This window comes from Gorilla gorilla, chromosome 10 (assembly GCF_029281585.2).
Source record: "Gorilla gorilla gorilla isolate KB3781 chromosome 10, NHGRI_mGorGor1-v2.1_pri, whole genome shotgun sequence".
In the NCBI taxonomy this organism is placed as follows: domain Eukaryota; kingdom Metazoa; phylum Chordata; class Mammalia; order Primates; family Hominidae; genus Gorilla; species Gorilla gorilla.
The window spans coordinates 37,158,008-37,183,655 of NC_073234.2; the positions used below are offsets into that span (position 1 = coordinate 37,158,008).

The window sequence follows — 25,648 nt, forward strand, 5'->3', positions numbered from 1 at the left end:
TCTAAAAGATTAGATTCAAAGGAAAATACAACTCTAAAGCAGAAACAAAAAATCATGACACAGCAGGAATAAAAATAGTGTTTCATAATTTGTGTGCTCTTTTGCTTTGAATACATCTATGTGAAAGGTAGGCTTTTAGTTCCAGTTAGTGTTATTTGCTAGGTTAATTATGCTCTGAAGTAAATCTGAATCCTCATTGAATCGGGGTGGGTGAGAATTGGTACATGGGTAAGCACATTGTACACAGGTCCATTGCTACAGTAATGAATTCTATCAGGTATTCGTTTAGCTTATTCCTTAGGGAAATTATGTATCATAAAGTATGATAATCATAAAGTATTTATTTATATCAATCATAGGAGACAGAGAATATGGTAGATGAAAACTTACTGAGCTCAATGGGTTTGGATTCTTTGCTTTTGCGTGCTGGTAGGTGTTTGGTACTTACGGTTTCTCCTTCTTACTTGTCATGTGCTTATGTCGTTTGCCTACCAGGGGGCCAGTCTTTCTTCAGCAGGAAGGATTCCATCCGCACCATCTATACTTCATTGCATAATGAGCTGAAGAAGGTGGTGACTGGCCGTGGTGCCCTGGGTGGGACTGCTCCTCACGTGGAAGAACTTCTTTCCCACCTGTCAGAGCAGCTCTGCTTCTTTGTTCAGGCTCGGATGGAGATAGCAGACTTCTATGAGAAGATGTACACCCTCAGCACACAGAAGTTCATCAATGCTGAAGAGCTCGTTGGCCTTTTGGATGCCATCCTGAAAAAATACAGCTCCAGGTCAGTGTGGGGAGGAGGGAGGGAGAAAACGTGGCTGTCCTATCCCACACAAGCTCAGAGTTTTTCTCCACACTCTTATGAAAATCTGTGATGAAATAACTGTGAAATAAATAACTGGATTACATTTTATACATATTCATTAATCAACAGGTATACATTAGGCACCTTCATTGGTCTTATTAACACCACACGGCTGCTAAGCAATAGCAAAAGACCGAGAATGAAGTAATCGTAAAACTTGTATTATCACCGATTTTGCTGCTTAGTAAAGAGTTCACACAACAAGAGAATTGTATATAAAATAATAGGAATTTCTTTTTTCTGGAAACCAAATTGTAACATAGTAAAATAATATGAAAATACATATTATTGTATTTTCTGTTGCCCAGGCTGGAGTCCAGTAGCATGATCTCAGCTCACTGAAACCGCCACCTCCTGGGTTCAAGCAATTCTCCTGCCTCAGCCTCCTGAGTAGCTGGGATTATAGGTACAAGCCACCACACCCAGCTAATTTTTGTATTTTTTTTTTTTTAGTAGAGACGGGGTCTCACCATATTGGCCAGGCTGGTCTTGAACTCGTGACCTCAAGTGATCCACCCGTCTTCACCTCCCAAAGTGCTGGGATTACAGGCCTGAGCCAATGCACCTGGCTGAAAATAATGTGAATTTTTAACAAATTATTATTCAAATAAATGTTGTCCCTTTTAAAGTAATCAGTGATTTATCTGCTTGTTCCTTTGAACAAGCCATTCTTTAACATGTGTTGGAAACTCCTTTATAATTGCTTTTAGAGTTTCTGCCATACAGTTTAGGTTTCATTTTAAGTATTCTTAGTGGAGGCGGGCATCCACTAAGTGCCTGTAATCTCCTAGGTTCAAGTGATTTTCCTGCCTCAGCCTCCTGCGTAGCTGAGATTACAGGCACATGCCACTATGCCTGGCTAATTTTTTTTGTATTTTTAGTAGAGATGGGGTTTCACCATGTTGGTCAGGCTGGTCTCGAACTCCTGACCCTGTGATCTGCCTGTCTTGGCCTCCCAAAATGCTGGGATTACAGGTATGAGCCACCGTGCCCAGCCGAGTTGAGCTTTTAACGGCAGGTAGGATTTCAAAAGCAACTGTAGGAAAGAAGAAGGCAGGTGTTTTGAGATGAGAGGATATTTCAGAATACAAAAAGGCTTCAGGGTTTTAGTACTTGCAATTCTTTCTCTCTTATAAGTTCTTACTCTAGTTGTCTTCTTATCTTTAAGTCTTGGTTCAAACAGAGAAGGCTTCTCTCACTATCCTACCAAAACTATTCTAATTTAGTCACTATCTTATTCTCCTGATTTATTGCCATCTGAAGTTACTGTTGTTTGTTTAGGGTGTTTTTTCTTTCCTTTTCTCAAAAACTAGAATGTGAGCTCCATCACAGCTGCTGTGCCTTTAGCACCTGGAACAGAACCTAGCACATAGTAGATGCTGAATAGATGTTTGCTGAATAAATGAGTGAATAGTTGTGTTCCAGGTTGAAAATTTGTACTTAATTTGGTAAGTAGTGGGGAACCATGAAAAGTTTTGAACCAGGAGTATCATGTTCTTATCTTAGACTAATTACTGTGACACTGTGTGTGCAATGGGATGGTGAAGGGAGAGGTTACAGGAGAAAAGGTTAGTTTAGCAGGCTATGATGGTAGCCTAATAGGCAGAAGGAGGGCCTCATGGTTGCAAGACAGTGGGAAAGGAGATGCTCACAAGAAGTCTGTAAGTCTTGTCAACAGGATGGTGGGAATAATGAGAGGTTGCTGTCAAAGATGATACTTAGGTTTTGCCCCTCCAATGATAATATTGTTTACAGAATTGAAAAGACAAGAGGGACTGAAGAGGAACTGGTTTAGAAGGAAGGTAGTAAGCTAAAATTGGGGCAAGTTGAGTGTGAGTTGCTAGCAGATTTTCGAGTAAAGATTTAGCAGGCATTTGGAAATAGGGGTCTAGAGTTCAGACGAAAGGCCAGAAATAAAACAACTTGGAAGTAGACTCATACAGTTTTATGGTTTAAAAACTAAAATGTCATTGTTCTTTAATAAAACAGCAATTGATTTTTCACCTTGTAGGAAAAGGGGGGGAGGGTGGAAATATTTATATATTCATATTCTGAAGGAAATTAGCATGTATTGAGCAACTACTGTGTGCCAGACACTATGCAAGACCCTCTTCTCTGTTACCTGGTTTGAAGTACAGGTATAAATAGTGCACCTTTTATAGAGTCCCAGAGAAGTGGAACACTTTGCTTAGAGTCATACAGCTTAGCTCTGTGACTTCAGAGCCCATATTCTTTTGTGTATGCATCATTGCTTGTTATTAAAAATTGAGATGTTTTTTATCTAGTCCAGATAAATAATTTCTCTTTGCTGATCATTTTGTAAGTCAATAAATTAGTTCTTCAGAAGACCTAGGAAGCATTTACTACATTCTCTTGCTAGGAATACGAGTTGTGTGCTACCTACAACCACATACATACATAGTCTTTCTGAGCATAAGATAGTTTGGTTAATATATTATTATGTTACTATTCTTTCTTTCTTTTTCTTTTCTTTTTTTTTTTTTTTTTGAGATGGTCTCGCTCTGTTGCCCAGGCGGGAGTGCAGTGACATGATCTCAGCAAACTGCAACCTCCACCTCCAGGGCTCAGCGACCTTCCCACCCCAGCCCACCAAGCAGCTGTGACCACAGGTGTGCACCACTATGCCTGGCTAATTTTTTGCATTTTTGGTAGAGACAGGGTTTCTCCATGTTGCCCAGGCTGGTCTCAAACTCCTGAGCTGAAGCAATCCACCCACCTTGGCCTCCCAAAGTGCTGGGATTACAGGAGTGAGCTTCTGTGTCCAGCCTATTCTTTCTTTTTCCTCTAATTTTTTATTTTGAAATTTTTAATGCTATAAAAAGTTGCAAGTATAGTATAATGAACATAGTTACCATATGACCAGCAATTCCACTCCTAGGTATATATCCAAGAAAAATGAAAACATATGTCCACATGTAAAACCATTGACATGAATGTTCATAGCAGCATTACTTATAATAGCCAAAGGGCAGAAGCAACCCAAATGTCCATTGACCAATGGATGAATGGATAAATAAATGTGGTATATCCATATGATGGAATATTATTCAGCAATAAAAAGGAATGAAGTGCTGACACATGCAACAACATGGATGAACCTTGAGAACATTATGCTAAGTGAAAGAAGCTAGTCATAAAAGACCACATGGAAATTACATAATTTCCATTATGCGAAATACCCAGAACAGGCAAAGTCATAGACACAGCAAGTAGATTACAAATTCATAGTCACAGAAAATGGTTGCCAGGAGTTGGAGGGGAAGGAGGAGTGATTGCTAATGGCCACAGGATTGCTTTTTTGGGGACCGTGAGACTTTTCTAAAATTGATCGTGGTGATGGTTGTGCAATTCTGCAAATATATTAAAACCATTGAATTGTACACTTTAAAAGGTTGGTACATGAAGTAATTAACAGTAAAGCTGTTACTAAAAGAAAAATGACTGTACAATGAACATATAACCGTCCTTCACCTTTGTTCACAAATTGTTAACATTTTGCCACATTTGCCTTATCTCTCTCTCTATATGATTGTACTTCCCTGAGTTATTTGGAAGTAAAATGCAATCATCGTGACACTTTCCTCCTACATACTCAGATTTAGTCTTCTAAGAACCATACATAATCATAACACAGTTTTGAATGAAAAAAACAGTTTTTACATTCAGGAAATCTAACACTGATTTTCTGCCGTTGTATAATACATAGTCCACGTTCAGATTTCCCCAGTTGTCTCCAAAATGTTCTTTATAGTTGCTTGTTATTTTTTATTGTCATAGCTCTTTGATTTTTGTGACATATTCTAAATTTGCTTTTTTTTTAATTGTTTGATATATAATATGTTCACATGGGTCAACATTTATAAAGTGTAACACAGTGGAAAGTCTTCTTCCTTCCTCTTAGCCACTTAGTTCCCATCTTTAAGAGGCAACTAAAGTTAGCAGATTTTTTTTTTCTTTAAGATGGAGTCTTGCCGTGTTGCCCAGGCTGGAGTGCAGTGGCGTGATCTTGGCTCACCGCAACTTCCGCCTCTGGGGTTCAAGTGATTCTCCTGCCTCAGCCTCCCAATTAGCTGAAATTACAGGCATGCGCCACCACGCCTGGCTAATTTTTTTTGTATCTTTAGTAGAAATGGGGTTTCACCATGTTGGTCAGGCTGGTCTTGAACTCCTGACCTCAAATGATCCCCCCACCTCAGCCTTCCAAAGTGCTAGGATTAGTGTGAGCCACTGCGCCCGGCCTAAAGTTAGCAAGTTCTTGCTGTCATTCCTGAGCAATAGGCTATGCATATAAATATATGCTTACTTTTTTAAACATTTACAAATTTTATATTTTTGGAAATATTCTTTTATTTCTTCCTCCAATCTGATTAATATGTTTTCTTTTAATAACATAGTTTTTTGAAACCCCAAAACTGAAGTACAGTTAAGGATATGATTCCTAAGGGGAAGAGATCTCGTGTAGTGATTCCCAAATGCTAATGTAAAAGTGGTTTGCTGAACTCTTCGGGAAGCTTAAGAAAAATACCCATCCCTGAGCCCTTCTTCCTCTTCCCTAAGAGGGTAAAATTTAGTGTGCCCAGAAACCTCTGTTTTCAAAATTCCCTGTGATAATGATACGTGGTCTGCACACAAAAAAATTGGGTAACTAAGAGAAAGATGTCAGCTCCAGGATAGAATAGGTACTGAACCTTACTGATGTGTGTGTGTCTCCTGGGACTGATTAGTATTAATTGTTTTCATTTTATTAGATTTGTGCCCTATCATCTTTATTTACTTCGAGATGAGGTCTTGTTCTGTCACCCAGGCTAGAGTTCAGTGGCGCTCTCTCGGCTCTCTGCAGCCTCAACTGCCTGGGCTGAAGTGATCCTTCCACCTCAGCCTGCCAAGTGGCTAGGACTACGGGAGCATGCCACCATCCCTGGATAATTATTTTATTTTTTTGCAGAGACAGGGTCTCACTATATTGCCCAGGCTTGTCTTGAACTCCTGCGTCCAAGCCATCCTCCTGCCTTGGCCTTCCAAAGTGCTGGGATTACAGGTGCGCAAAGTGCTGGGATTACAGGTGTAAGCCACACACCCAGGCCCTATCATCTTTAAACCTTCTTTGAAACACCCCACTTCCCAGAGCCTTAGGAGTTTCTCCCTTTCCCTGCGGATTTAATTTTCAAAGTTCTTAGGGCAGTTCTTAGTTGAAACCCTCATCCTCTGAGTGGATATTGATGGAGTTGGATGGAACTGGATTACAGTATGGACAAGAGATGTCTTTTTTCATCTACAATTTCCATCTTCCACCCATGCTGCCTTTCTCTAATTAATAGGGAATGACTGATCACAGACACATCCTAGCCTGAAAATGATCTAAATTAGAGGCTTTGGGTTAATTTGAACAACATAAATTCTTTAAGGAATTCTGAAAAGTTGAACTTCTGTATAATGATTTTCTTTGGGAAGTGGGATTCCTTTATGTATCAACTAACATGATTTTGCCCTTTGCTAGGTTAATGTGCTTTTTTCTGTAGACTTTTTGATCTGGCATCTGTGCTACACCAAACATTTCTCCTTTATGGTTTCAGTGTTCTAGAGAAATAATTCATATTTTGGTATTCTGTTGTATTGAAAAAGTTAATCCTCTTCCCAAAGGATCCATTTATCTTTCAGGGAATGTCCCAGTGTAGCTGATCCATGTCAGAACTCTTATAACAAATTTTGTGACTAGTACTATGTTTCAAATGCTGAAATACCTTTGTATTAAAAAATTAATGAGTGTGATGAATAGCATGGAATCTAAACCTCTGGCCTTGATTTCACATGTAGGTCCTATGTGAGTTATTGCAATGTCTAGTCTGCTTTCACAGATGAATGGAAAGTATATTTTGGTTTTCTTCTTCTGGAAGCCAGTTGTGTTCACAGTAGAATGGTGTTAAAAAAGGCTTCCTTTTTGGTAAATTTATAACTTTTTTTATTTTTGAGATGGAGTTTTGCTTTTGTTGCTCAGGCTGGAGTGCAGTGGCGCAATCTTGGCTCACTGCAACCTCCACCTCCTGGGTTCAAGCGATTCTCCTGCCTCAGCCTCCAAAGTAGCTGGAATTACAGGCGCCTGCCACCATGTCCAGCTAATTTTTGTAGTTTTAGTAGAGATTGGGTTTTACCATGTTGGCCAGGCTGGTCTCGAACCCCTGACCTCAGGTGATCAACCCCGCTTAGCATCCCAAAGTGCTGGGATTATAGGTGTGAGCCACTGCGCCTGGCCAGTTTATAACATTATTAAGCATATATTAAGTTCTTGTTTAGGAATCACAGTCATTTGTGATTCTGCATTTCAAATTGAATTATTAACAAATTGAACTATATTAATAATATAATTATTATATAAGTTTAATTGTGTGCCATTTAGCAGAAGAAACATGAACTTAGCTTGTGTAGGGTCACAGTATCTGCTATTCCTTGAGTACTTTTGAGGAGCAGTAGAACTTGGGTTTTTGTTTTTGTTTTCCAAAGAAGCACCAGTGGAACATTTTCTGATTCTGCAGAATTTTTTACACATTTATTTATTGTTTTGTGGGTATAAAAGAAAATTCTGGCTAATTTTTCTGTTTCATGGTTAAAACAAATTTGCAAGATAGATTGTAAATGCAAATTAATATTTACTCTCCTAAATCAAAACTATAATATTAAGAAATAATACTTTTAAAGAAAGAAGAAAGCCATCACTTAGGCATTCTAGACCATTAAAAAAATCTCTACGGTATGGCAATAATAAACCATTCTGTGATTTTAATTGTTAAATAATAATTTTATAGCTAGAATTTAAATAACATTAAAAAATTGATCTACATATATTTGTTTGCATTTTAGGAAGCACACTTTCTTGATCCGACTGCCTTAATTCACAAATTTCTCACAAAAGGCAGAACTACAATTTATTTAGCCCTTATGCCCACTTTTCGTCAAAAAAAGATTTTTGATGATAAGGCTGTTAATAAGACATTTTGTTAGTTGCATGTGTATAGTTAACAAGGTTGATTATTGCTCAATGAAAATTTCACAAGCAAAACTAGTAGTAGTGCAATTTCTGTGGAATGCACTCTCCTAGTCATGTGACATGCTTAGATTTTAATAGTGAAGACTTAAGCAAGGTCTTCCATGATAGTGCCCCAGCCTATCTTTTCAAATTCATCTGCTACCTCCCATCAAATGCTTTACATTGCAGCTAAATTCTTAGTACAAAGAAAGAAACTTAAAAGGGCCAGGCGCAGCGTCTAATGCGTGTAATCCCAGCACTTTGGGAGGCCAAGGCGGGCTAATCACTTGAGGTCAGGAGTTTGAGACCAGCCTGGCCAACATGGCGAAACTCCATTTCTACTAAAAATACAAAAATCGACAGCTGTGGTGGTGTGTGCCCGTCATCCCAGGTACTTGGGAGGCTGAGGCAGGAGCATCACCTGAACCCGGGAGGTGGAGGCTGCATTGAGCTGAGATCGCACCACTGCACTCCAGCCTAGGCAACAGAGAGAGAGAGAGAGAGAGAGAGAGAGAGAGAGAGAGAGAATCAAACAGAATCAAAGAGAAATCATTGAGGATTTTAAGCAGAAGTCCAAAAACAGCCCCGTAGTCTAATACTCAATATGTTCCTCATAAGGATTTGCCATTTCCTACCTCTCTGCTTAGGCTCCTGTTGTTTTTATGCTCAGAATGTCCTTTTGTTGTTCTATCATGTATCAGTTTGCTATTGCCACAATAAGTCTGCATAACAGACTTCCAAATTTACACTTGTGTGTCTGCAGGCCTACTAGGATTGGCTGACCTGAGCAGGGTTCAGGCGGGTAGCTCTGCTTAACACTGTCTCACTGGGGTTGACTTTTTACTGTGAGCTTTGGGCTTAGGTCTGCTCCACATGTGTTCATTCTGAGCCCAAGGTTGGGGGGGAAGTAGCTACCCAGTAGCAATGTCCGAAGTGCAAAAGTATGACCTAGCTAAGCTCATTTTAAGCCTTTGCTTGCATCCAATCTGTTAGCATCTCTTTGGCCGAAGCAAGTTACTTGGCCCAGTCCGTATTCCATGGGTAGGAAAGGAGCTGCAAAGTTCCAAAACAAAGGGTGAGGAATCATGAATGGGAGAAGACTGGGGCTGGAAAATCAAGCCCCCATCTTCATATGGCAAAATCCTGCCTACTCTTTCCCCCTGCTTTTTTATTTTGTTAAAAAAAAAATACATAATATCAAATTTGCCATCTCTTTTTTTTTTTTTGAGACAAGAGTTGGCTCTATCACCTTGGCTAGAATGCAGTGGCCTGATCCCAGCTCACTGCAACCTCCACCTCCTGGGCTCAAGCAATTCTCCTGCCTCAGCCTCCCGAGTAGCTGGGACTACAGGTGCATATCACCACACCTAGCTAATTTTTGTATTTTTGTAGAGATGGGGTTTTGCCGTGTTGCCCAGGCTGGTCTTGAACGCGTGAGCTCAAGGGACCCACCCATCTCAGCCTCCCAAAGTGCTGGGATTACAGGCATAGCCACCGCTCCCAGCAAATTTACCATTTTAACTTTTTTTATGTATCCAGTTCAGTAGTGTTAAGTATATTCACAGTCTTTTGTAGTAGATCTTTAGAATATTTTCATCTCGCCTCACTGAAACCCTGTACTCATTGAGCAACATTTTCCCCCCTCCCAGTCCTGGGCAACCACTGTTCTGTTTTCTGTTTCCATGAGTTTGACTACTCTGGATACCACATATAAGTAGAATCATACAGTATTTGTCTTTTTGTGACTGGCTTATTTCAGTTACCATAATGTCCTTGAGATTCACCCATGTTGTAGCATGTGACAGGATTTCCTTCTTTTTAAGGCTGAGCAATATTCCATTTGTATGTATGTACCACATTTTCTTTATCCATTCATTTGTCAATGGGCATTGGAGTTGTTTCCACCTCTCAGCTATTTTAAGCATCATGGCTCAATTCAAATGCCATCTCCTCTATGGCTTCCACAATCTTTTGACCAAAAGGAATTGTTCCTTCCTCTGAAATGTTATTTTATTCATAATAAATATATTAGTTTCTACTTTGTATTCATTATAAATACCTCCTTCTGCCATGGAAGGTCCAGTAGGGCAAATCTCTGGGTAATTTTTTATATCGTCAATGTATTGGTATTTAAGAATTAGTAAACAAGTTGTTTTAAATGAAAAGATGTTACAGATTTTGTTTTGTCATGGTAAAATATACATAACATAAAATTTATCATTTTGGGTGCAGCAAACCACTGTGGTACACATATGCCTATGTACCAAAGCTGTATGTTCTGCACATGTGAAAAAAAAATTTATCATTTTGGCCCGGCGTGGTGGCTCACACCTGTAATCCCAGAACTTTGGGAGGCTAAAGCAAGAGGATTGCCTGAGGCTAGGAGTTCAAGACCACCCTGGGAAACATAGCAAGACCCTGTCTCTACAAAAAAATTTAAAAATTAGCTGGGTGTGGTGGTGTGTACCCGTAGTCCCAGCTGCTAAGTGGGCTGAGGTGGAAGGATCCCTTGAACCTGGAAGGTTCAGGCTGCATTGAGCTGTGCAGAGTCCCTGCCTATAAATAGATAAATAAATAAACAAATAAGGACATACACCTTTTGGAAAGAACTCCATGGTGCAAATTTGCAAAGGAGAAAGGCAGTGTTTCTAAAGTGGAGTTTTTTGTTGCATTAGAATATTACACAAATCTATTCATTTTATATTTTCCTCTATTCTATGGAGTGAACCTGCCTTCCTTCCTTCCTTCCTTCCCTTTTTCCTTCCTTCTTCCTTCCTTCCTTCCCTTTTCCCTCCCTCCCTCCCTTCATTCCTTCCCTCCCTTTTTCCTTCCTTCCTTCCTTCCCTTTTTCCTTCCTTCCTTCCCTTTTTCCCTCCTTTCCTTAGAGCAGATGTTCTCTGCAAATAGTTGTTAATTTATTCTGTATTAAGACTATTCAGACTCTTTCAAGCTTGCTGCTGTAGCTTAGGTGGATATTTTTGGATTACAACCATTTAACAGAGCCTCCTATGATACGAGTTGTGAATAGCTATGAGGCACATGGCAGAGTGGAAATAGGGAAATGGTACATCATAATGCTAAGCTCTAAGTCTTGGCAGACTAACATTAACATGAATTTTTAGCTCTTCTTGAGGTTGAAAAATAGCTTCAACATTCACATTTATCTTTAATAAGTGTTGAGCACTTAAGCACTTTCAGTGTATGTTATGGAAGAGCTTGTTCAGAGTTCTTTCTGAAGGTTTGGACAGGGAATTTATGTCCTCTTAAGGAGAGCATTGGATATGAATGATGATTTTCAGCTGAAAGCAGTAGAAAGATAACAATAGTGTTATTTGTACTAGAATTTTCTCTAATTTCATGTCATTAATCCTGTGATTAACAGTCTTACTATGTTGCTAGTTCCTGGGCAAATTTTCCTAATAGCCATGATTATAGAAGATTATGATATTTAATGCTTATAAGTGTCAAGGGGCCTAAAAGCTAAGGTGGTAGGAGGCTTTCTTACAATTCAAAGATTTTGAGACTTATTCTATAACAGGGTTTTGCATGTGTGCATTTAAAACATTTTAAAAATATACAGTATTTAAGTAGATTTTTTTAAAAAGTGTTATCCTTGTATAGGGGACATGCTAATCTTCTCTGTATCATTCCAATTTAAGTATATATGCTGCTGAAGTGAGCCTTTTTTTTTTTTTTAAGACAGGGTCTCACTCTGCTGTCCATGCTGGAGTGCAGTGGTGTGATCATGGCTCACTGCAGCCTCAACCTCCCAGGGTCAAGCAATCCTCCCACGTATGTAGGCCTACAGGCGCACTCCACGAGGCCTGGCTAATTTTTTTATACTTTAAGTTTTTGTAGAGACAGGGGTCTCACTGTGTTGCCCAGGCCGGTTTCGAACTCCTGGGCTCCTAATGATCCTCCTGCTTTGGCCTCCCAAAGTGCTAAGATTACAGGTACGAGCAACTGCTCCAAGCCTGAACTTTCTTAGTGTTCATTCTAAAATATATAATGTTTGAAAAGTCCAAATTAATTAAACATGTAAGCTGGAAGATTTGAGATCTGGTTTATCTTTCTGATTTTTTGTGTATTTATATATTTTTTTACTTTAATTTTTTTGAGTTCTGGGGTACATGTGCAGAATGTGCAGGTTTGTTACATAGGTAAACATGTGCCGTGGTGGTTTGCTGCACCTGTTAACCCATCACCGCGGTATTAAGCCCAGCATGCATTAACTCTTTTCCCTAATGCTCTCCCTGGCACCTCCAACAGGCCCCAACAGGCCCTAGTGTGTGTGGTTCCCCTCCCTGTGTCCACGTGTTCTCATTGTTCAGCTCCTGCTTATAAGTGAGAACATGCAGTGTTTAGTTTTCTGTTCCTACGTTAGTTTGCTGAGGATAATGGCTTACAGCTTCATCCTTGTCCCTGCAAAGTGAGAACATGCAGTGTTTAGTTTTCTGTTCCTACGTTAGTTTGCTGAGGATAATGGCTTACAGCTTCATCCTTGTCCCTGCAAAGTGAGAACATGCAGTGTTTAGTTTTCTGTTCCTACTAATGTTAGTTTGCTGAGGATAATGGCTTACAGCTTTATCCATGTCCCTGCAAAGGACATGATCTTGTTCTTTTTTATGGCTGCATAGTATTCCATGGATTGTGTATATTATTAGACTTAATCTCACCAATGTTTTAGCTTCCTCAGCTGGAAGGATGTTGATGTAAAATGCAGATAATAGATGAAAAACAATGTGTGTTTTTCACATGAATAACGACATTTCACATGATAATCGGTTTCTCTCTTATAATGTCCAACCTAGTGTGGACTCTCTTAACCATAATCCTTTTAATTAGTACTTAATTAGATTTTTTTTAAAAATTCTAGATACACTTGTGATTTTTTTTTTTCTAATTGTTTAGTTGATAACCAGCATTTTCTTTTTCACCAGCAGCCAAAACAGAGCTGTGTGAGAAGCGTCCATTCATTAACAATGAAGTGATCAAATGCACTCAGGCCTGTAGATCATCTACCATAGTGCCTGGAACATATAATATGCTCCATAAATACAAGTACTTCCCCTGCCTTTACAGTGGGATCACTTGCTGAGGTGATTTCCGCAGCCTCTGCAGGTGCTGTGGATCTTTAGGAAGAGTGTAAGCGCTTGATGTAGGCTTCTGGAGAAGGAGCATGTATCAGGCCTGGCAGCCACTAGGTGCTTCTCAGAAGAGAAACTGAGCAAGAAAGCTCTGTGTGGTCTGTACAGAAAGGACTCTCCCTGCCATTCTAGTCTACTGTTACAGAACTTCGTTCAGCCCATAACTAGTAGGCAGAATCAATGAGGCAGAGACTTGGATTCGTATCTTTACATAGTTGGTCACCACATTGACTAAATTTCTGCTTGAGTCATAATGTTCTAGAGACAAAGGAGCGAATAGAGGAGGCAGCTGTTACTTCTGCTTGGGGAGGAGCTTAAAACTAGGGTGGCTGTATGTCTGTTTTCCTGAGAAATTATATGGTCAAACTACTAAAGTGGGAGAGAGGTATTAAGAAATGAGAGGATATAACTGGGGAAAGTGACCTCATCTGGAAGTGGACAGAGAAAGCTTTTCTAGGGAAATGACTGACGAGGAGACCTGAAGAATCAGGAAGAAGTACAGTATTGGTGAAAATGGGTCATGTTCTCACTTGTCTAGGGTCCCTGAACTTGCCCTTTTTTCCCTGTGCCTAGAAGAGAGGATGTCCCACATCATGTTCTTTTCCCTTTAAACATTACTATTACATGTGAAGTAGAACAGTGTTTTACAAACAGCAGGTACTAATCTATGGGATATAAAGTTAACTTAGTGAGTTAGTAATCTGATTTAATATATATAGTAGAAAATAAACATATTTAATATATATTAGAAAATATCAAGTAGAAAATAAATATATATTTCATATATATTAGAAAATATCTATATATATTAGAAACTATCAATAGCGGAAGTGATAGCTGCCTCCTCTATTCACTCCTTTGTCTCTAGAACATTATGACTCAAGCAGAAATTTAGCAGAGTACATTGTACATAGTAAGAAAGTATTGAAATAAAATATTTATGTGTGCAGGTACTTGGTCACAATATAAAGTGTATTTTTTACAATAGATCATAGTCAAAAACTTTTTTTTTTTTGGAGACAGGGTCTCACTCTGTGAAGCACAGTAGTGCCATCACAGCCCACTAGCCTCAGCCTTGCTGGGCTCAGGTGATCTTCCCACCTCAGCCTTCTCATTTGAGTAGCTGGGGCCACAGGTGCACACCACCACACTTGACTAATTTTTGAATGTTTTGTAGAGATGGAGTTTTTCCATGTTGCCCAGGCTATCTCATGAACTCCTGGGCTCAAGCAGTCCACCTGCCTCTGCCTCCCAAAGTGCTGGGTTTACAGGAATAAGCCACTGTGCCCAGCGTCAAAAACTTTTATACATTTTGTCTAGAACAAGTGGAAGTAAAATTGCACTACTGTCTTGTACTCCTTGTAGTATAATTGCATTTTCAGTTATTTATTGAGTATCTGGAGAAAGTGAGAAGAATAGGAATGTGGCTCAAACTGGGAAGGGACTACATTATTCAGTGCTTTCTAGGCCTTTTTACGGATTTGGGGTTTTATCCTAAGATAAATGGAAAGTGATTGAAGTGTTAGCTATTTCTTATTGGGTCACCATTTGTTTGTTTGTTTGTTTGAGACAGTCTTGTTCTGTCACCCAGGCTGGAGTTTAGTGGCACGATCTCAGCTTGCTGCAACCTCGCCCCCCCACCCCAGGTTCAAGCAATTCTCGTGCCTCAGCCTCCAGAGTAGCTGGGATTACAGGCACACGCCACCATACCCGGCTAATTTTTGTATTTTTAGTAAGGTTGGGATTTCACCATGTTGGCCAGGCTGGCCACCATTTTGTTTTTAACTGTAGTTAATATGAAGGGAATTTGGGAACCAGGATTGAATAAGGGCTGTCTGATAAATGCTCTATTTCTTTAATAAACATTTATTTTATCTACTGTGTTTTCCATATAAGCTTATAGTATGTACTCTCATCTGCAAGATAGGCTTAATACCTCATAGCATTACTGTGAACATTAAATGAGTTTATATATGTCATCTACACATTCAACAGATGTTTTAGTGACTTTTTTTGTTTTACCTCTGCCTCTTTAGGACCACACTCTGAAAAGAGCATGCCTTGTTTCAATGATTGTTTTAGTCATACAATTCCCAGAATAAATAAAATACACTCAGAAAGAATTATACCTAATTTAGGCCAGGCATGGTGGCCCACACCTGTAATCCCAGCGCTTTGGGAGGCCAAGGTGGGAAGATCACTTAGAGTTTGAAACCAGCCTGGGCAACATAGGGAGACCTTGTCTCTACAGAAAATGGAGTGTGTGCCTATGTTCTCAGCTGCTTGGGATGCTAAGGCAAGAGGCTCACTTGAGCCCAGGAGTTGAGCTGCAGTGAGCCATGATTGCACAATTGTACTCCAGCCTGGGTGACAGAGCAAGACCCAGTCTAAAATAAATAAATAAAAAAAAACAAAAATGAATTGTAGCTAATTTGGTATTTCTGTTGTTGAAAGGAAAAGTGGCCACTACTCTCAGGCTATTTCCACAGGAGAATATGATGTTGACATAATTTTGAAATGGTGAAATTATATCAGAATTTTAAAATAAATCAACATGTAGTTCCTCCGTCTTTTCTTCCCCTGTCCTGAAGCATAATGTTTGGCCATATTGTTGCTTTGTGGTTAGAAAAATGTCAGTGTGGCAAGTGAAGTAACATTTCCACTTATCTCTATTTCCCTCTCCCCTTTAGATTTCACCACCCAATCCTCAGTCCTTTGGAAAGCAGTTTCCAGCTGGAAGTTGACGTCCTGTGTCATCTCCTGAAAGCCCAGGCCCAGGTCTCAGAGTGGAAGTTCCTCCCATCTCTGGTTAATTTACACAGTGCACACACCAAACTGCAGACCTGGGGCCAGATCTTTGAGAAACAGCGGGAGACCAAGAAACATCTGTTTGGAGGGCAGTCTCAGAAGGCCGTGCAGCCTCCACACCTTTTCCTTTGGCTGATGAAACTCAAAAACATGCTTCTTGCCAAGTTTAGCTTTTACTTTCATGAGGCTCTGAGCCGACAAACGACTGCTTCAGAAATGAAAACGTTGACAGCAAAAGCTAACCCAGACTTTTTTGGAAAGATTTCCAGCTTCATCAGAAAATATGATGCTGCCAATGTGTCCTTAATTTTTGACAACAGAGGTTCTGAGAGTTTTCAGGGTCATGGTTATCACCACCCCCATTCCTACAGAGAGGCCCCCAAGGGTGTGGACCAGTATCCAGCTGTAGTGTCTCTGCCCAGCGACAGGCCAGTCATGCACTGGCCCAATGTCATCATGATCATGACGGACCGCACATCTGATCTGAACAGCTTGGAGAAAGTGGTCCACTTCTATGATGACAAAGTTCAGAGTACCTACTTCCTAACCCGCCCGGAACCTCACTTTACCATTGTCATCATTTTTGAGTCAAAGAAATCTGAGAGAGACTCCCACTTTATTTCCTTCCTTAATGAGCTCTCACTTGCCCTTAAGAACCCCAAAGTGTTTGCAAGTCTGAAACCTGGATCCAAAGGTTAACAGGTGATTTGTGTGGAGGGGTTTCAAGACTAGAAACTGTTCTTAATTGCCCTAATGATCTACGGTGGTCTGTGAATAGAGTTTACATCCACTCCTGCCTCTTTCAGAACTAAAAGACAAATCCTCCGTGTGTTGCACACTTTATAAGCAATTAAGGCCAATTAAGTTTCCAAAGAGTAATCTAGGAAGTGGTCATGGGCTACCATGTGTCTCCATGGTACAGCAAAGTAGTTTCAGTATTTTCCCCTATTTTGCTATATTTCTTGTAGATTGAATATTTATTGGGCTTTTTTTTTCCCCATATGTTTTTCTGTTGTTCTAAACATTGTGTTCTACTGCAATTCCAAACACCCTCTCTGTTTCCCTCCTTCTTGGAAGAGTAATAGGGATGAGATATTAAATGGCCTTTTTGGAATTAAGGACTGTATGTTTTCTGTCTCATAAATTAGCAAATGAATATGGAGTTAGTAGTTTTATGATTCTGATCTACAAATTAACATTTTTGATGCCAAAATTAGGGTCTTGGTAAGAAATTTCTATCAGTTATTGAAACTGAAACTGAGTCAGATTGGTAGCATGACGTAAGGTTTTAACAGTTCAGAAGATCCTCATGGCAGCTTTAATAGCCATGGGTTCTTTTGGGGTAATGTACACACCTAACTGCATTTGTTTTGACTTCTTTAATGTTTGAATGTTTCACTCTGTTGTAATGTCAGCATAAGCCATCATGTGGGCTTTCTTCATTCTTCAGCATATTATCCGCTTGGCTTTCTGTTTATCACTTTTCTGCTGAAATGTACATGTTTGGCTCTACTCCTTGGTTATTTTTAGGCTTAAAAGCATGCAGTCGGTTTTTCAGCCACTTTTAGATACTCATGCAACATAGCCTACTTTTATAAAATCAAAATGAAGGTCTTCATACGCTGTACTTGCTAAAAATCAACTGTGCGCTTGAAAGGCCTCTTCATAGTTGAGTAATCACCTCAGTACTTAAGCACTTCTGAACTTGGGTTTCATGCCTGCCCCCCACAAATTATGTTTAGAAGCAGCACTGCATCTTAGCACATGCTGCCTTATTTCTTTCCTTCGGCAGGTGTTCATGGGAAGTAGGTGGTTCAGTGAAGGCATAATGGGCTGTGGAGACCTTCACTTCTAGATTATTGATTCAAAATAAAAAGGAGCCACAAACAGTAATTGAGTTGTTACTGGTTTGATGGTTCCTTTGAAGCTTGTGTGAAATGTAATGGTCACATTCGTCTTTTTTCCCATGATTGTGTGGAGCCACTGTTTTACTGGGTGTCCACAGCAGGTATGCCAGCAACATCAGCAGAGACCAGAGAGCCCCTCAGAGTCCATGTAGGAAGCCTGCCCACCTAGGGTGGACTGCGTGGCAGAAGAAAGAAGAACCAGCCAGGCATGGTGGCACACGCCTGTAATCCCAGTACTTTGGGAGGCTGAGACGCATGGATCACTTGAGGTCAGGAGTTCGAGATCAGCGTGGCCGACATGGTGAAACCCCATCTCTACTAAAAATACAAAAGTTGGCCAGTTGTAGTGGCGGGTGACTGTAATCCCAGTTACTCTGGAGGCTGAGGCAGGAGAATTGCTTGAACCTGGGAGGTGGAGGATGCAGTGAGCTGAGACTGTGCAACTGCACTCCAGCCTGGGTGAAAGAGCGAGACCTGTCTCAAAAAAAAAAAAAAAGAAGAACCAAGAATCTACTGGCCTATTTTTTATTTTCTGGGAAGAACATGTGTTTTTCCTTTTTTTTTTTTTTTTTTTTTTTTTGAGACAGGGTCTTGTCTGTTGTCCAGGCTGGAGTACAGTGGCACAATCACAACTCACTGCAGCCTCAACCTCCTGGGCTCAAGTGATCCTCCCACATCAGCGTCCCGAGTAGGTGGGATTACAGGCATGAGCCATCACACCTGGGTCTCACTATGTTGCTCAGGCTGGTCTCAAACTCCTGGACTCACATGAGCCTCCCGCCTCGGCCTCCCAAAGCACTGGGTTTATAAGCATGCGCCACTGCACCTGGCCTCCTTTCTTTTTCTTTAAAAATGGTCATAAGCTTTGTAAAAAGCTAGTTTGCTTTAAATAGAAAGTAGTGATTTACCTCTGCATTTTATTCACTCAGGTTCTATAAACAAAATCTCAGCAGATTTTACAACATTGACCTTACCTAAGAAATTGAAAGCAATTGGAGCTAAAAAGTCAAATCGCTTTTCCTCTCTATTGTGTTCTGCCAAGAAACTGAAAAATATTCCTTGGTATGCATGTATTTTTTTCCTCTTAGATTAAACTACCATTAGCCTTAATGACACAGTCCCCCAAATACCTAGAAGAATATATATACTTCAGTGGAACCCCGAGAGAGGTATAAGTAAAGCATATATATGTTATTTAAATAACCAGTCCTCACCTAGAACATATTTGAATTGTATATCTATTTTTAAACATAAATACAAAAAGAATTTCAAAGAACAGAAGGCAGATGTGAATATTAAGAAAATCTAAGACAATATGTATTTATAAATTACTGTGCAGCTGTCATAGACTGTACTGGAGGAGTTTTTGAAGATTGAATATTGATACTTAAATTATTTCTTAAGCTCTTCAATAAAGTTTTCTAATTATAAAAAAACTCCACATAATTTGATTCAAGCCAAGAAACAAAGTCATTTTACTCTAAGATTTATTCTCTAAATATAGTAATGAGATCTGTAAAGTCTGTGTTTTGCTAATTAAAAGAGTAAATCTGCGTATTTTCTGCAGACTGCTTTCTTTGAATCTGTTTCTAAACCACAACTTGATAAGTTTTTATGGTAACTGGGAGTATGGTCAACACTGAGTTTTCCAAGGGTTCCATCCAGGAGTATTTCATTTTAGGATGCTGTTTGAACACAGGGTTTGTAACTTTGTGCTCTGTGGGTCCTACCTGATCTCTGGCTGTGTCATTTCAGGGAGTGTGTGAAAATAAAGCCCAGTTCTTAACCAAGGAGCCAATACCCTTGATATAATTGCTTTGGATATTTGGACATATTGGGAGAAATGTGTCCAAATACTTTTCTTTTCTTTTCTTTTCTTTCTTTTTTTTTTTGAAAAGGCAAGGTCTGTTGCCCAGGCTGGAGTACAGTGGCATGATCATAGCTCTCTGCAGCTTTGAACTCCTAGGCTCAACAGTCCTCTTGCCTCAGCCTCCCGAGTAGCTAGGACCATGCCTGGCTAATTTTAAAAAAATATTTTAGAGATAGGGTCGCACTATGTTGCTCAGGCTGGTCTCGAAATCCTGGGCTCAAGTGATCCTCCCTCTTTAGCTTCCCAAGTGGGAATACAGGTGTGAGCCACTGTGTCCAGCAGAAAATGTACTTTCTAGAAAGAAAATAATTGGTACTTCACTACATTCCCAGGGAATTCCTTCAGGTGACCTTCAAAATATGTCCACCCTTTTGATCTAGAAGCAGACTTGCGATTTTGTTTGTTTGGCAAATCAGCCTCTGAGCTCAACGTCGTTGTCTGTAAAATGGGGCTAAGGAAATGTGGGCTGCCTTTTCAAAGGATACTGTTAGGATGGAATGAGATCATGTGTGTAACAAAGGCTTTGGAAACTTTCTGGAATTTGAAGGCTATATAAATAAAAGATGGACCACTCTTTCCTTAAATTTGGCACCTTTCCTGTTCTTTTCTTTCTCTTCAATTCTGTGGCAAACCTGTACCTAGTTATTATGTTTGAAAGAGAACTGGTTTAGAAGAGGAGGCAGATAAATGCCTAACCAACCTACCCACTCTTCCTATTTTAGAATCTTTGTGGTTTTTTGTTTCCAAATTTTTATGGTTGGTTGATAGCATCATTTTAGTTGTCCTATATTATGATTTCTTTTTTTTTCCTTTGGTTACTCTATCAATTACTGAGCGAGGTATTTTAAAATCTCCAACACTGCTTGTGGATTTGTGATTTTCTTCCTTTATTTCTGTCAGTTTTTCCATCCTGTATTTTGGAGCCCTGTCATTAGGCCCATATACATTTATAGTTTTTATTTCTCTTGTATTCACCATTTTATCATTATGAAGTTTCCTGCTTTATCTCCACTGCTACTGCTTACTCCAAAGTCCATTTTGCCCAATGTTTTTATGGCCCTTCCAGCTTTCTTATGCTTACTGTTTGTGGTGTGTGTGTGTGTGTGTGTGTTTTCCATGTTCTCATTTTTAACTTACTTATTTATATCTTTGTATTTGAAGTGTCTATAGACAGAACTAAGGAGATAAGACAGATTAAAAAGAACAACAATCTCTGCCTTTTGATGGGAATGTTTAGTTTATTTCTCATGTAAGGTTTTTACAGTCAGGATTTTGATGACAGTATCCTTGAATTATCACTTGTTTTTCATCCTTTTTTCCCCCTTTATATTGGAAGTTAGAGCAAGATGTTTAATCAGACTCAGCTTTTCTTTGTGTAGTGGTGTTGTATATTTTATTAGGAAGCAGCTAATAACTGGCATTGCCTAGATAGATTATATCATTAGAGGTTACAAAATGGTAATATTCTAATTGTTATTCCTTTTCTCATTATTAGCCAGAATACATCTACAAAGAGAAATTCACCTCCAACTATTTAGTACCTTGAAGTACAGTTCATATGGAATGGATGGATAAATCCTTGATTCTTTTGCTTTTCTTTCTTTTATTTATTTATTTATTTATTGGGATGGAGTTTTGCTCGCTCTTATTGCCCAGGCTGGAGTGCAATGGCACGATCTCGGCTCACCACAACCTCCGCCTCCAGGGTTCGAGTGATTCTCCTGCCTCAGCCTCCTGAGTAGCTGGGACTACAGGCACGTGCCACCATGCCCAGCTAATTTTTGTATTTTTAGTAGAGTTGGGGTTTCATTATGTTGGCCAGGATGGTCTCCATCTCTTGACCTCATGATCTGCTTGCCTCAGCCTCCCAAAGTGCTGGGATTACAGGCATGAGTCACCGTGCCTGGCCTTTATTTATTTATTTTTACTAGTTCTTAACATATTTAGTTCCTTAGCATCTTCCAGACAATGGGGAGTTTTAAAAGAAATGTATATGAATTTATAAGGATTTCTGACTCTTAGGTTTAACCCTGAATTTGAAATAAAGCAGCCGTTTTCTCCCTGACCGCAAGATTTTTTTTGGTAAATATTATGACTTTCCTTTATTCCTTCCTCATGGTTAATTTTCTCTCTTAATTACTGTTGATTATTTTCCTCCACATTTTTTCCTCTTCCTCTCCCTCTATCTCTCTTCCTCCCTCTTTCCTTCTTTTCCTCTCTCTCTCCCTTCCTTCTCTCCCTCCCATCCTCTTACCTTTTTCTTCTCTGTCACCCAGGCTGGAGTGCAGCGGCACAATCTCTGCTCACTGCAACCTCCGCCTCCTGGTTCAAGCAATTCTCGTGCCTCAGCCTCATGAGTAGCTGGGATTACAGGCATGCGCCACCATGCCCGGCTAATTTTTGTATGTTTAGTGGAGACGGGGTTTCACCATGTTGGCCAGGCTGGTCTCAAACTCCTGACCTCAGGTGATCTGCCCACCTAGGCCTCCCAAGTGCTGGGATTACAGACGTGAGCCACTGTGCCCAGCCCCATCCTCTCTTACCTTAGTTTCTGATTTCTTTCTCATAGATTCTGCTTTAGCCACCTTTCTTCCCATACCTCTGAGATCCAGGACATACACCAGTAGTCTCTGACCCAGTTTTGGGAAACAGCATCTGAAAGTATTCATTTTGATTGTTTTTATAACCAGTTACTTTTTTTTCAGGCAGCGAGGAAGGAATACATAGAGGGGGAAAGGTCAGTGTTGATACTAATAGGGTGACCACAATTAATCCTAGCCACTTCATGAACACACAAGGCCTTTGGCCAACTGCGGCCAAGCATTGCTGTATGTATTTGGCAGGTTATTTGGCAGGAAAAGTTACTCAAAACTAAAATCTTTTCAAGTGTATTTTTACCATGTTATTTATTATTATTATGTAAAAGATCACTTTTAGTGTATTTGCACTAATTATTGTATAAAAGCATTAAAGTAGCCTCTGATTTTTTTCAAGTAAAAATGTAAGAAAACTAGATTTTTTTTCTCCTAAGTGAGAAACAAAAAACATGCTATGTGACTCCCCACAAAAGCCCTGTAGGTTGAATTTAATTTAGCAATTCCCTCTCTACTTTTCTACCAGGTTCCTGTTACCAATGCAATTATTTCGTGGCCTTTTGCCTGAATTATTCTAAGCTGCTTCTCCAGAGGAAATGAGTCAGAAGAAATAGGCTTGATGTGCATTTCTGCCTTTGGAGACTTCTCTTGATATGGTGTAAATCCGTAAGGTTTCATTAATGCCTTGTCTGGCATATTTTTTCAATCTGTTTTTGATAACAAGGTCTGTTTCTAGGGTACTTCAAATTTAAAACCGTAGGGTATGTGTAAAATATCACCACTAGAAAATGGAGAGACGCAAATGGGTTCCCCCTTCTGTAGTCCCTCGTAATGTCAGAATCTGGGGTTAGGGTTCTAAGTGATGGTATCACTCAGGAGAGGGTCACAAGAGGCAATGACATGGGACTGCATCCTGAAAGATGACTGCTTAGATGTGCGGCGAGAATGGCCGGAAAACGGAGGATGGCGCTTGACATTGATCTAGGAAAGGAAGATAGTCATTGGGACTTTTGCTAACTTTGTCCCTAGAGAGTGAATTCTGCTTTTGCTGGTCCTAAAAACTGCAGAATAATTCTACCATCCAGTTAAATTTGTAAATCTAATGCCTGATTCAATCTGAGATTTATGACTCAGCCGGTTGATCCAGCTTAGGTCTAGACTCATTTCACTTTTGTTGTGACAAGATACGACAATGTAAGGCACACCCTTTACCCCCCAGGGTCATCCTGATGTCAGTCATTTCAGGCTAGGCCAGTGTCAGAGCAGTCCCTGAAGCAGAAGTGGATGGAAAGAGGTGAATGATTTCTAATATTCAACATTCATTAATTTAACATCGACTATGTTAAGGGTAATGATACAGCAGTTAACCAAGACCAACACGGTGTCTGCTTGGTTGATGCTTGAAATAAGGTGACCTGGCCCCAGCCACCCGGGTGGCCAGGAGCTGAAAGGGCTGTAACCAGTAGGCAGTGAATAGTCTTCAAACTTGTTACTTGCATACCTCCCTACAAATTTTGGAAAAACCATGAGACTCTGATTGATTTTTTAAAAGAATATCTAAAATCATTATGTTTAAACAGCCTCAAAAGAAGCATTTTATTATGTATTGTAAATATTGGCATTTTAAAATGTTTTTTGGTCTTTTAAATGTATCCAGTGAAATCTTGGTACAATACAGATTTGATAGCTACCATTTTCCATTTTTAAAAATACTTTAACACGCTTTGTAACAGTTGGAAATATTGTTTGATTCCTTTTGCTCCCTGAACTCCATTCTTCTTCTGAAGAAGAATTTTATCCTAAAATGAACTTATTTTTTGCTTAACAGTCTTATTGGTTACCTTATTAAATATTACTCAGTATATTATAGATATAATTGTTTTTGTGTTACCATAGGCTCTAAGAGTTTAATGACCAAATGACATTTTAATAAATATTAAACTTAAAAAATTACATTTGGCTGGGCGCGGTGGGTCACGCCTGTAATCCCAGCACTTTGAGAGGCCGAGGTGGTGGATCACTTGAGGTCAGGAGTTCAAGACCAGCCTGGCCAACATGGTAAAACCGGTCTCTACTAAAAATACAAAAAATTAGCCGGGCATGGTGGTGGGCGCATGTAATCCCAGCTACTCGAGAGGCTAAGGAAGGAGAATCACTTGAACCTGGGAGGCAGAGGTTGCAGTGAGATGAGATCACACTCCTGCACTCCAGCCTGGGTGACAGAGCGAGACTCTGTCTCAAAAGACAAAAAAAAAAAAAAGTTATATTTAATTTGAAATACATTGAAATTTGAATAGGTATAAATATTACAGTGATTTGGTTAAAGAAATTATCTAAATGTTCTTTTGTTTGTTGGACAGATATTTTTACACCCTATGATAATACCCCATGTTAAAAACTGGGAAGGGTTTGCAATTTTACCGTATTTGCTAGCTAACAACTTGCCCTGACATAGTTTCACAGATGTGGACAGAAGACACAAGACAGTTATTCTAGTAATAGCAGGGGCTGGATAACATCATTTTTGCATTTTTGATTTCTTAAGCTTCAGTTCTCTCAGGGCCAATGTGGATGGGCCCAGATAGATGCCTGCTCACATGCATGTGAGAATTCTGATCTTTGGAAACCCAATTTTTGTTTTGAGACGGAGTCTCACTCTGTCGCCCAGGCTGGAGTGCAGTGGCGTGATCTCGGCTCACTGCAAGCTCCGCCTCTCGGGTTCACGCCATTCTGCCTCAGCCTCACGAGTAGCTGGGACTACAGGTGCCTGTCACCATGCTCGGCTATTTTTTTTGTATTTTTAATAGAGACGGGGTTTCACCGTGTTAGCCAGGATGGTCTTGATATCCTGACCTCGTGATCCGCCCGCCTCGGCCTCCCAAAGTGCTGGGATTACAGGTGTGAGCCACCGCGCCCGGCCTCCAATCTTTTATAATAGTTTGTAAGCATGCCTTCCCTTTGCTCCAGAGGGAGACATTCCTATTCCAGCCAGTAAGTGTGTTGGTTTCCTAGAGCTCCCATAACAAAATACCAAAAATTGGATGGTTTAAAACAACAGAAATGTATTCTCTCTCAGTTCTGCAGGCTAGAAGTCTGACATGGTGATGGCAGAGCCATCTTCCCACTGAAACCTGTAGAGATAGTGCAGAACTAAGGGCAGTTGATGCCTTACTCTCAAGACCTGCAGAACATGAAAAAACCCATGGAAAATGGTCTCCTAATACGCTATGGTAAACATATGGGTGAGAGGTAAGTTTATTTTTTGGTAAGAGAAAGGCAGTTATTAAAGGAGAAGGTAGAAAAAGCTTAGTTTACTAAAAGCACTTTCACAGGTTCTTAGGAGAGAGTTCATATGGAAGTTGAGGAATCTGAAATTGATTTCCTAAAAATTGATTTTCTTAAAATGATCTCTATTCTC

The 25,648-nt window shown here is 39.8% G+C and overlaps 1 protein-coding gene and 1 non-coding gene across 3 annotated transcripts in view; one reads left to right on the forward strand and one right to left on the reverse strand.

Moving 5' to 3' along the window:
- KICS2 (KICSTOR subunit 2) overlaps nucleotides 1–23,305 on the forward strand; it is a 29,396-nt gene extending 6,091 nt beyond the window's left edge. Inside the window, exons 2-4 of one of the 2 annotated variants that reach the window (XM_004053499.5) lie at nucleotides 496–781; nucleotides 15,742–16,553; nucleotides 22,757–23,305. In XM_004053499.5, the coding sequence (XP_004053547.2) occupies nucleotides 496–781; nucleotides 15,742–16,553; nucleotides 22,757–22,830 (1,172 nt within the window). In that variant the 3' untranslated portion in view covers nucleotides 22,831–23,305. Of the gene's footprint in view, nucleotides 1–495; nucleotides 782–15,741; nucleotides 19,321–22,756 lie in introns of those variants that run through there. The other variant, XM_055358083.2, reaches the window with a different exon arrangement.
- On the reverse strand, nucleotides 11,481–11,587 carry LOC115930268 (U6 spliceosomal RNA). The gene has a single exon (XR_004066921.1). It is a non-coding gene; the product is annotated as a U6 spliceosomal RNA (small nuclear RNA).
- Nucleotides 23,306–25,648: the final 2,343 nt, after the last annotated feature.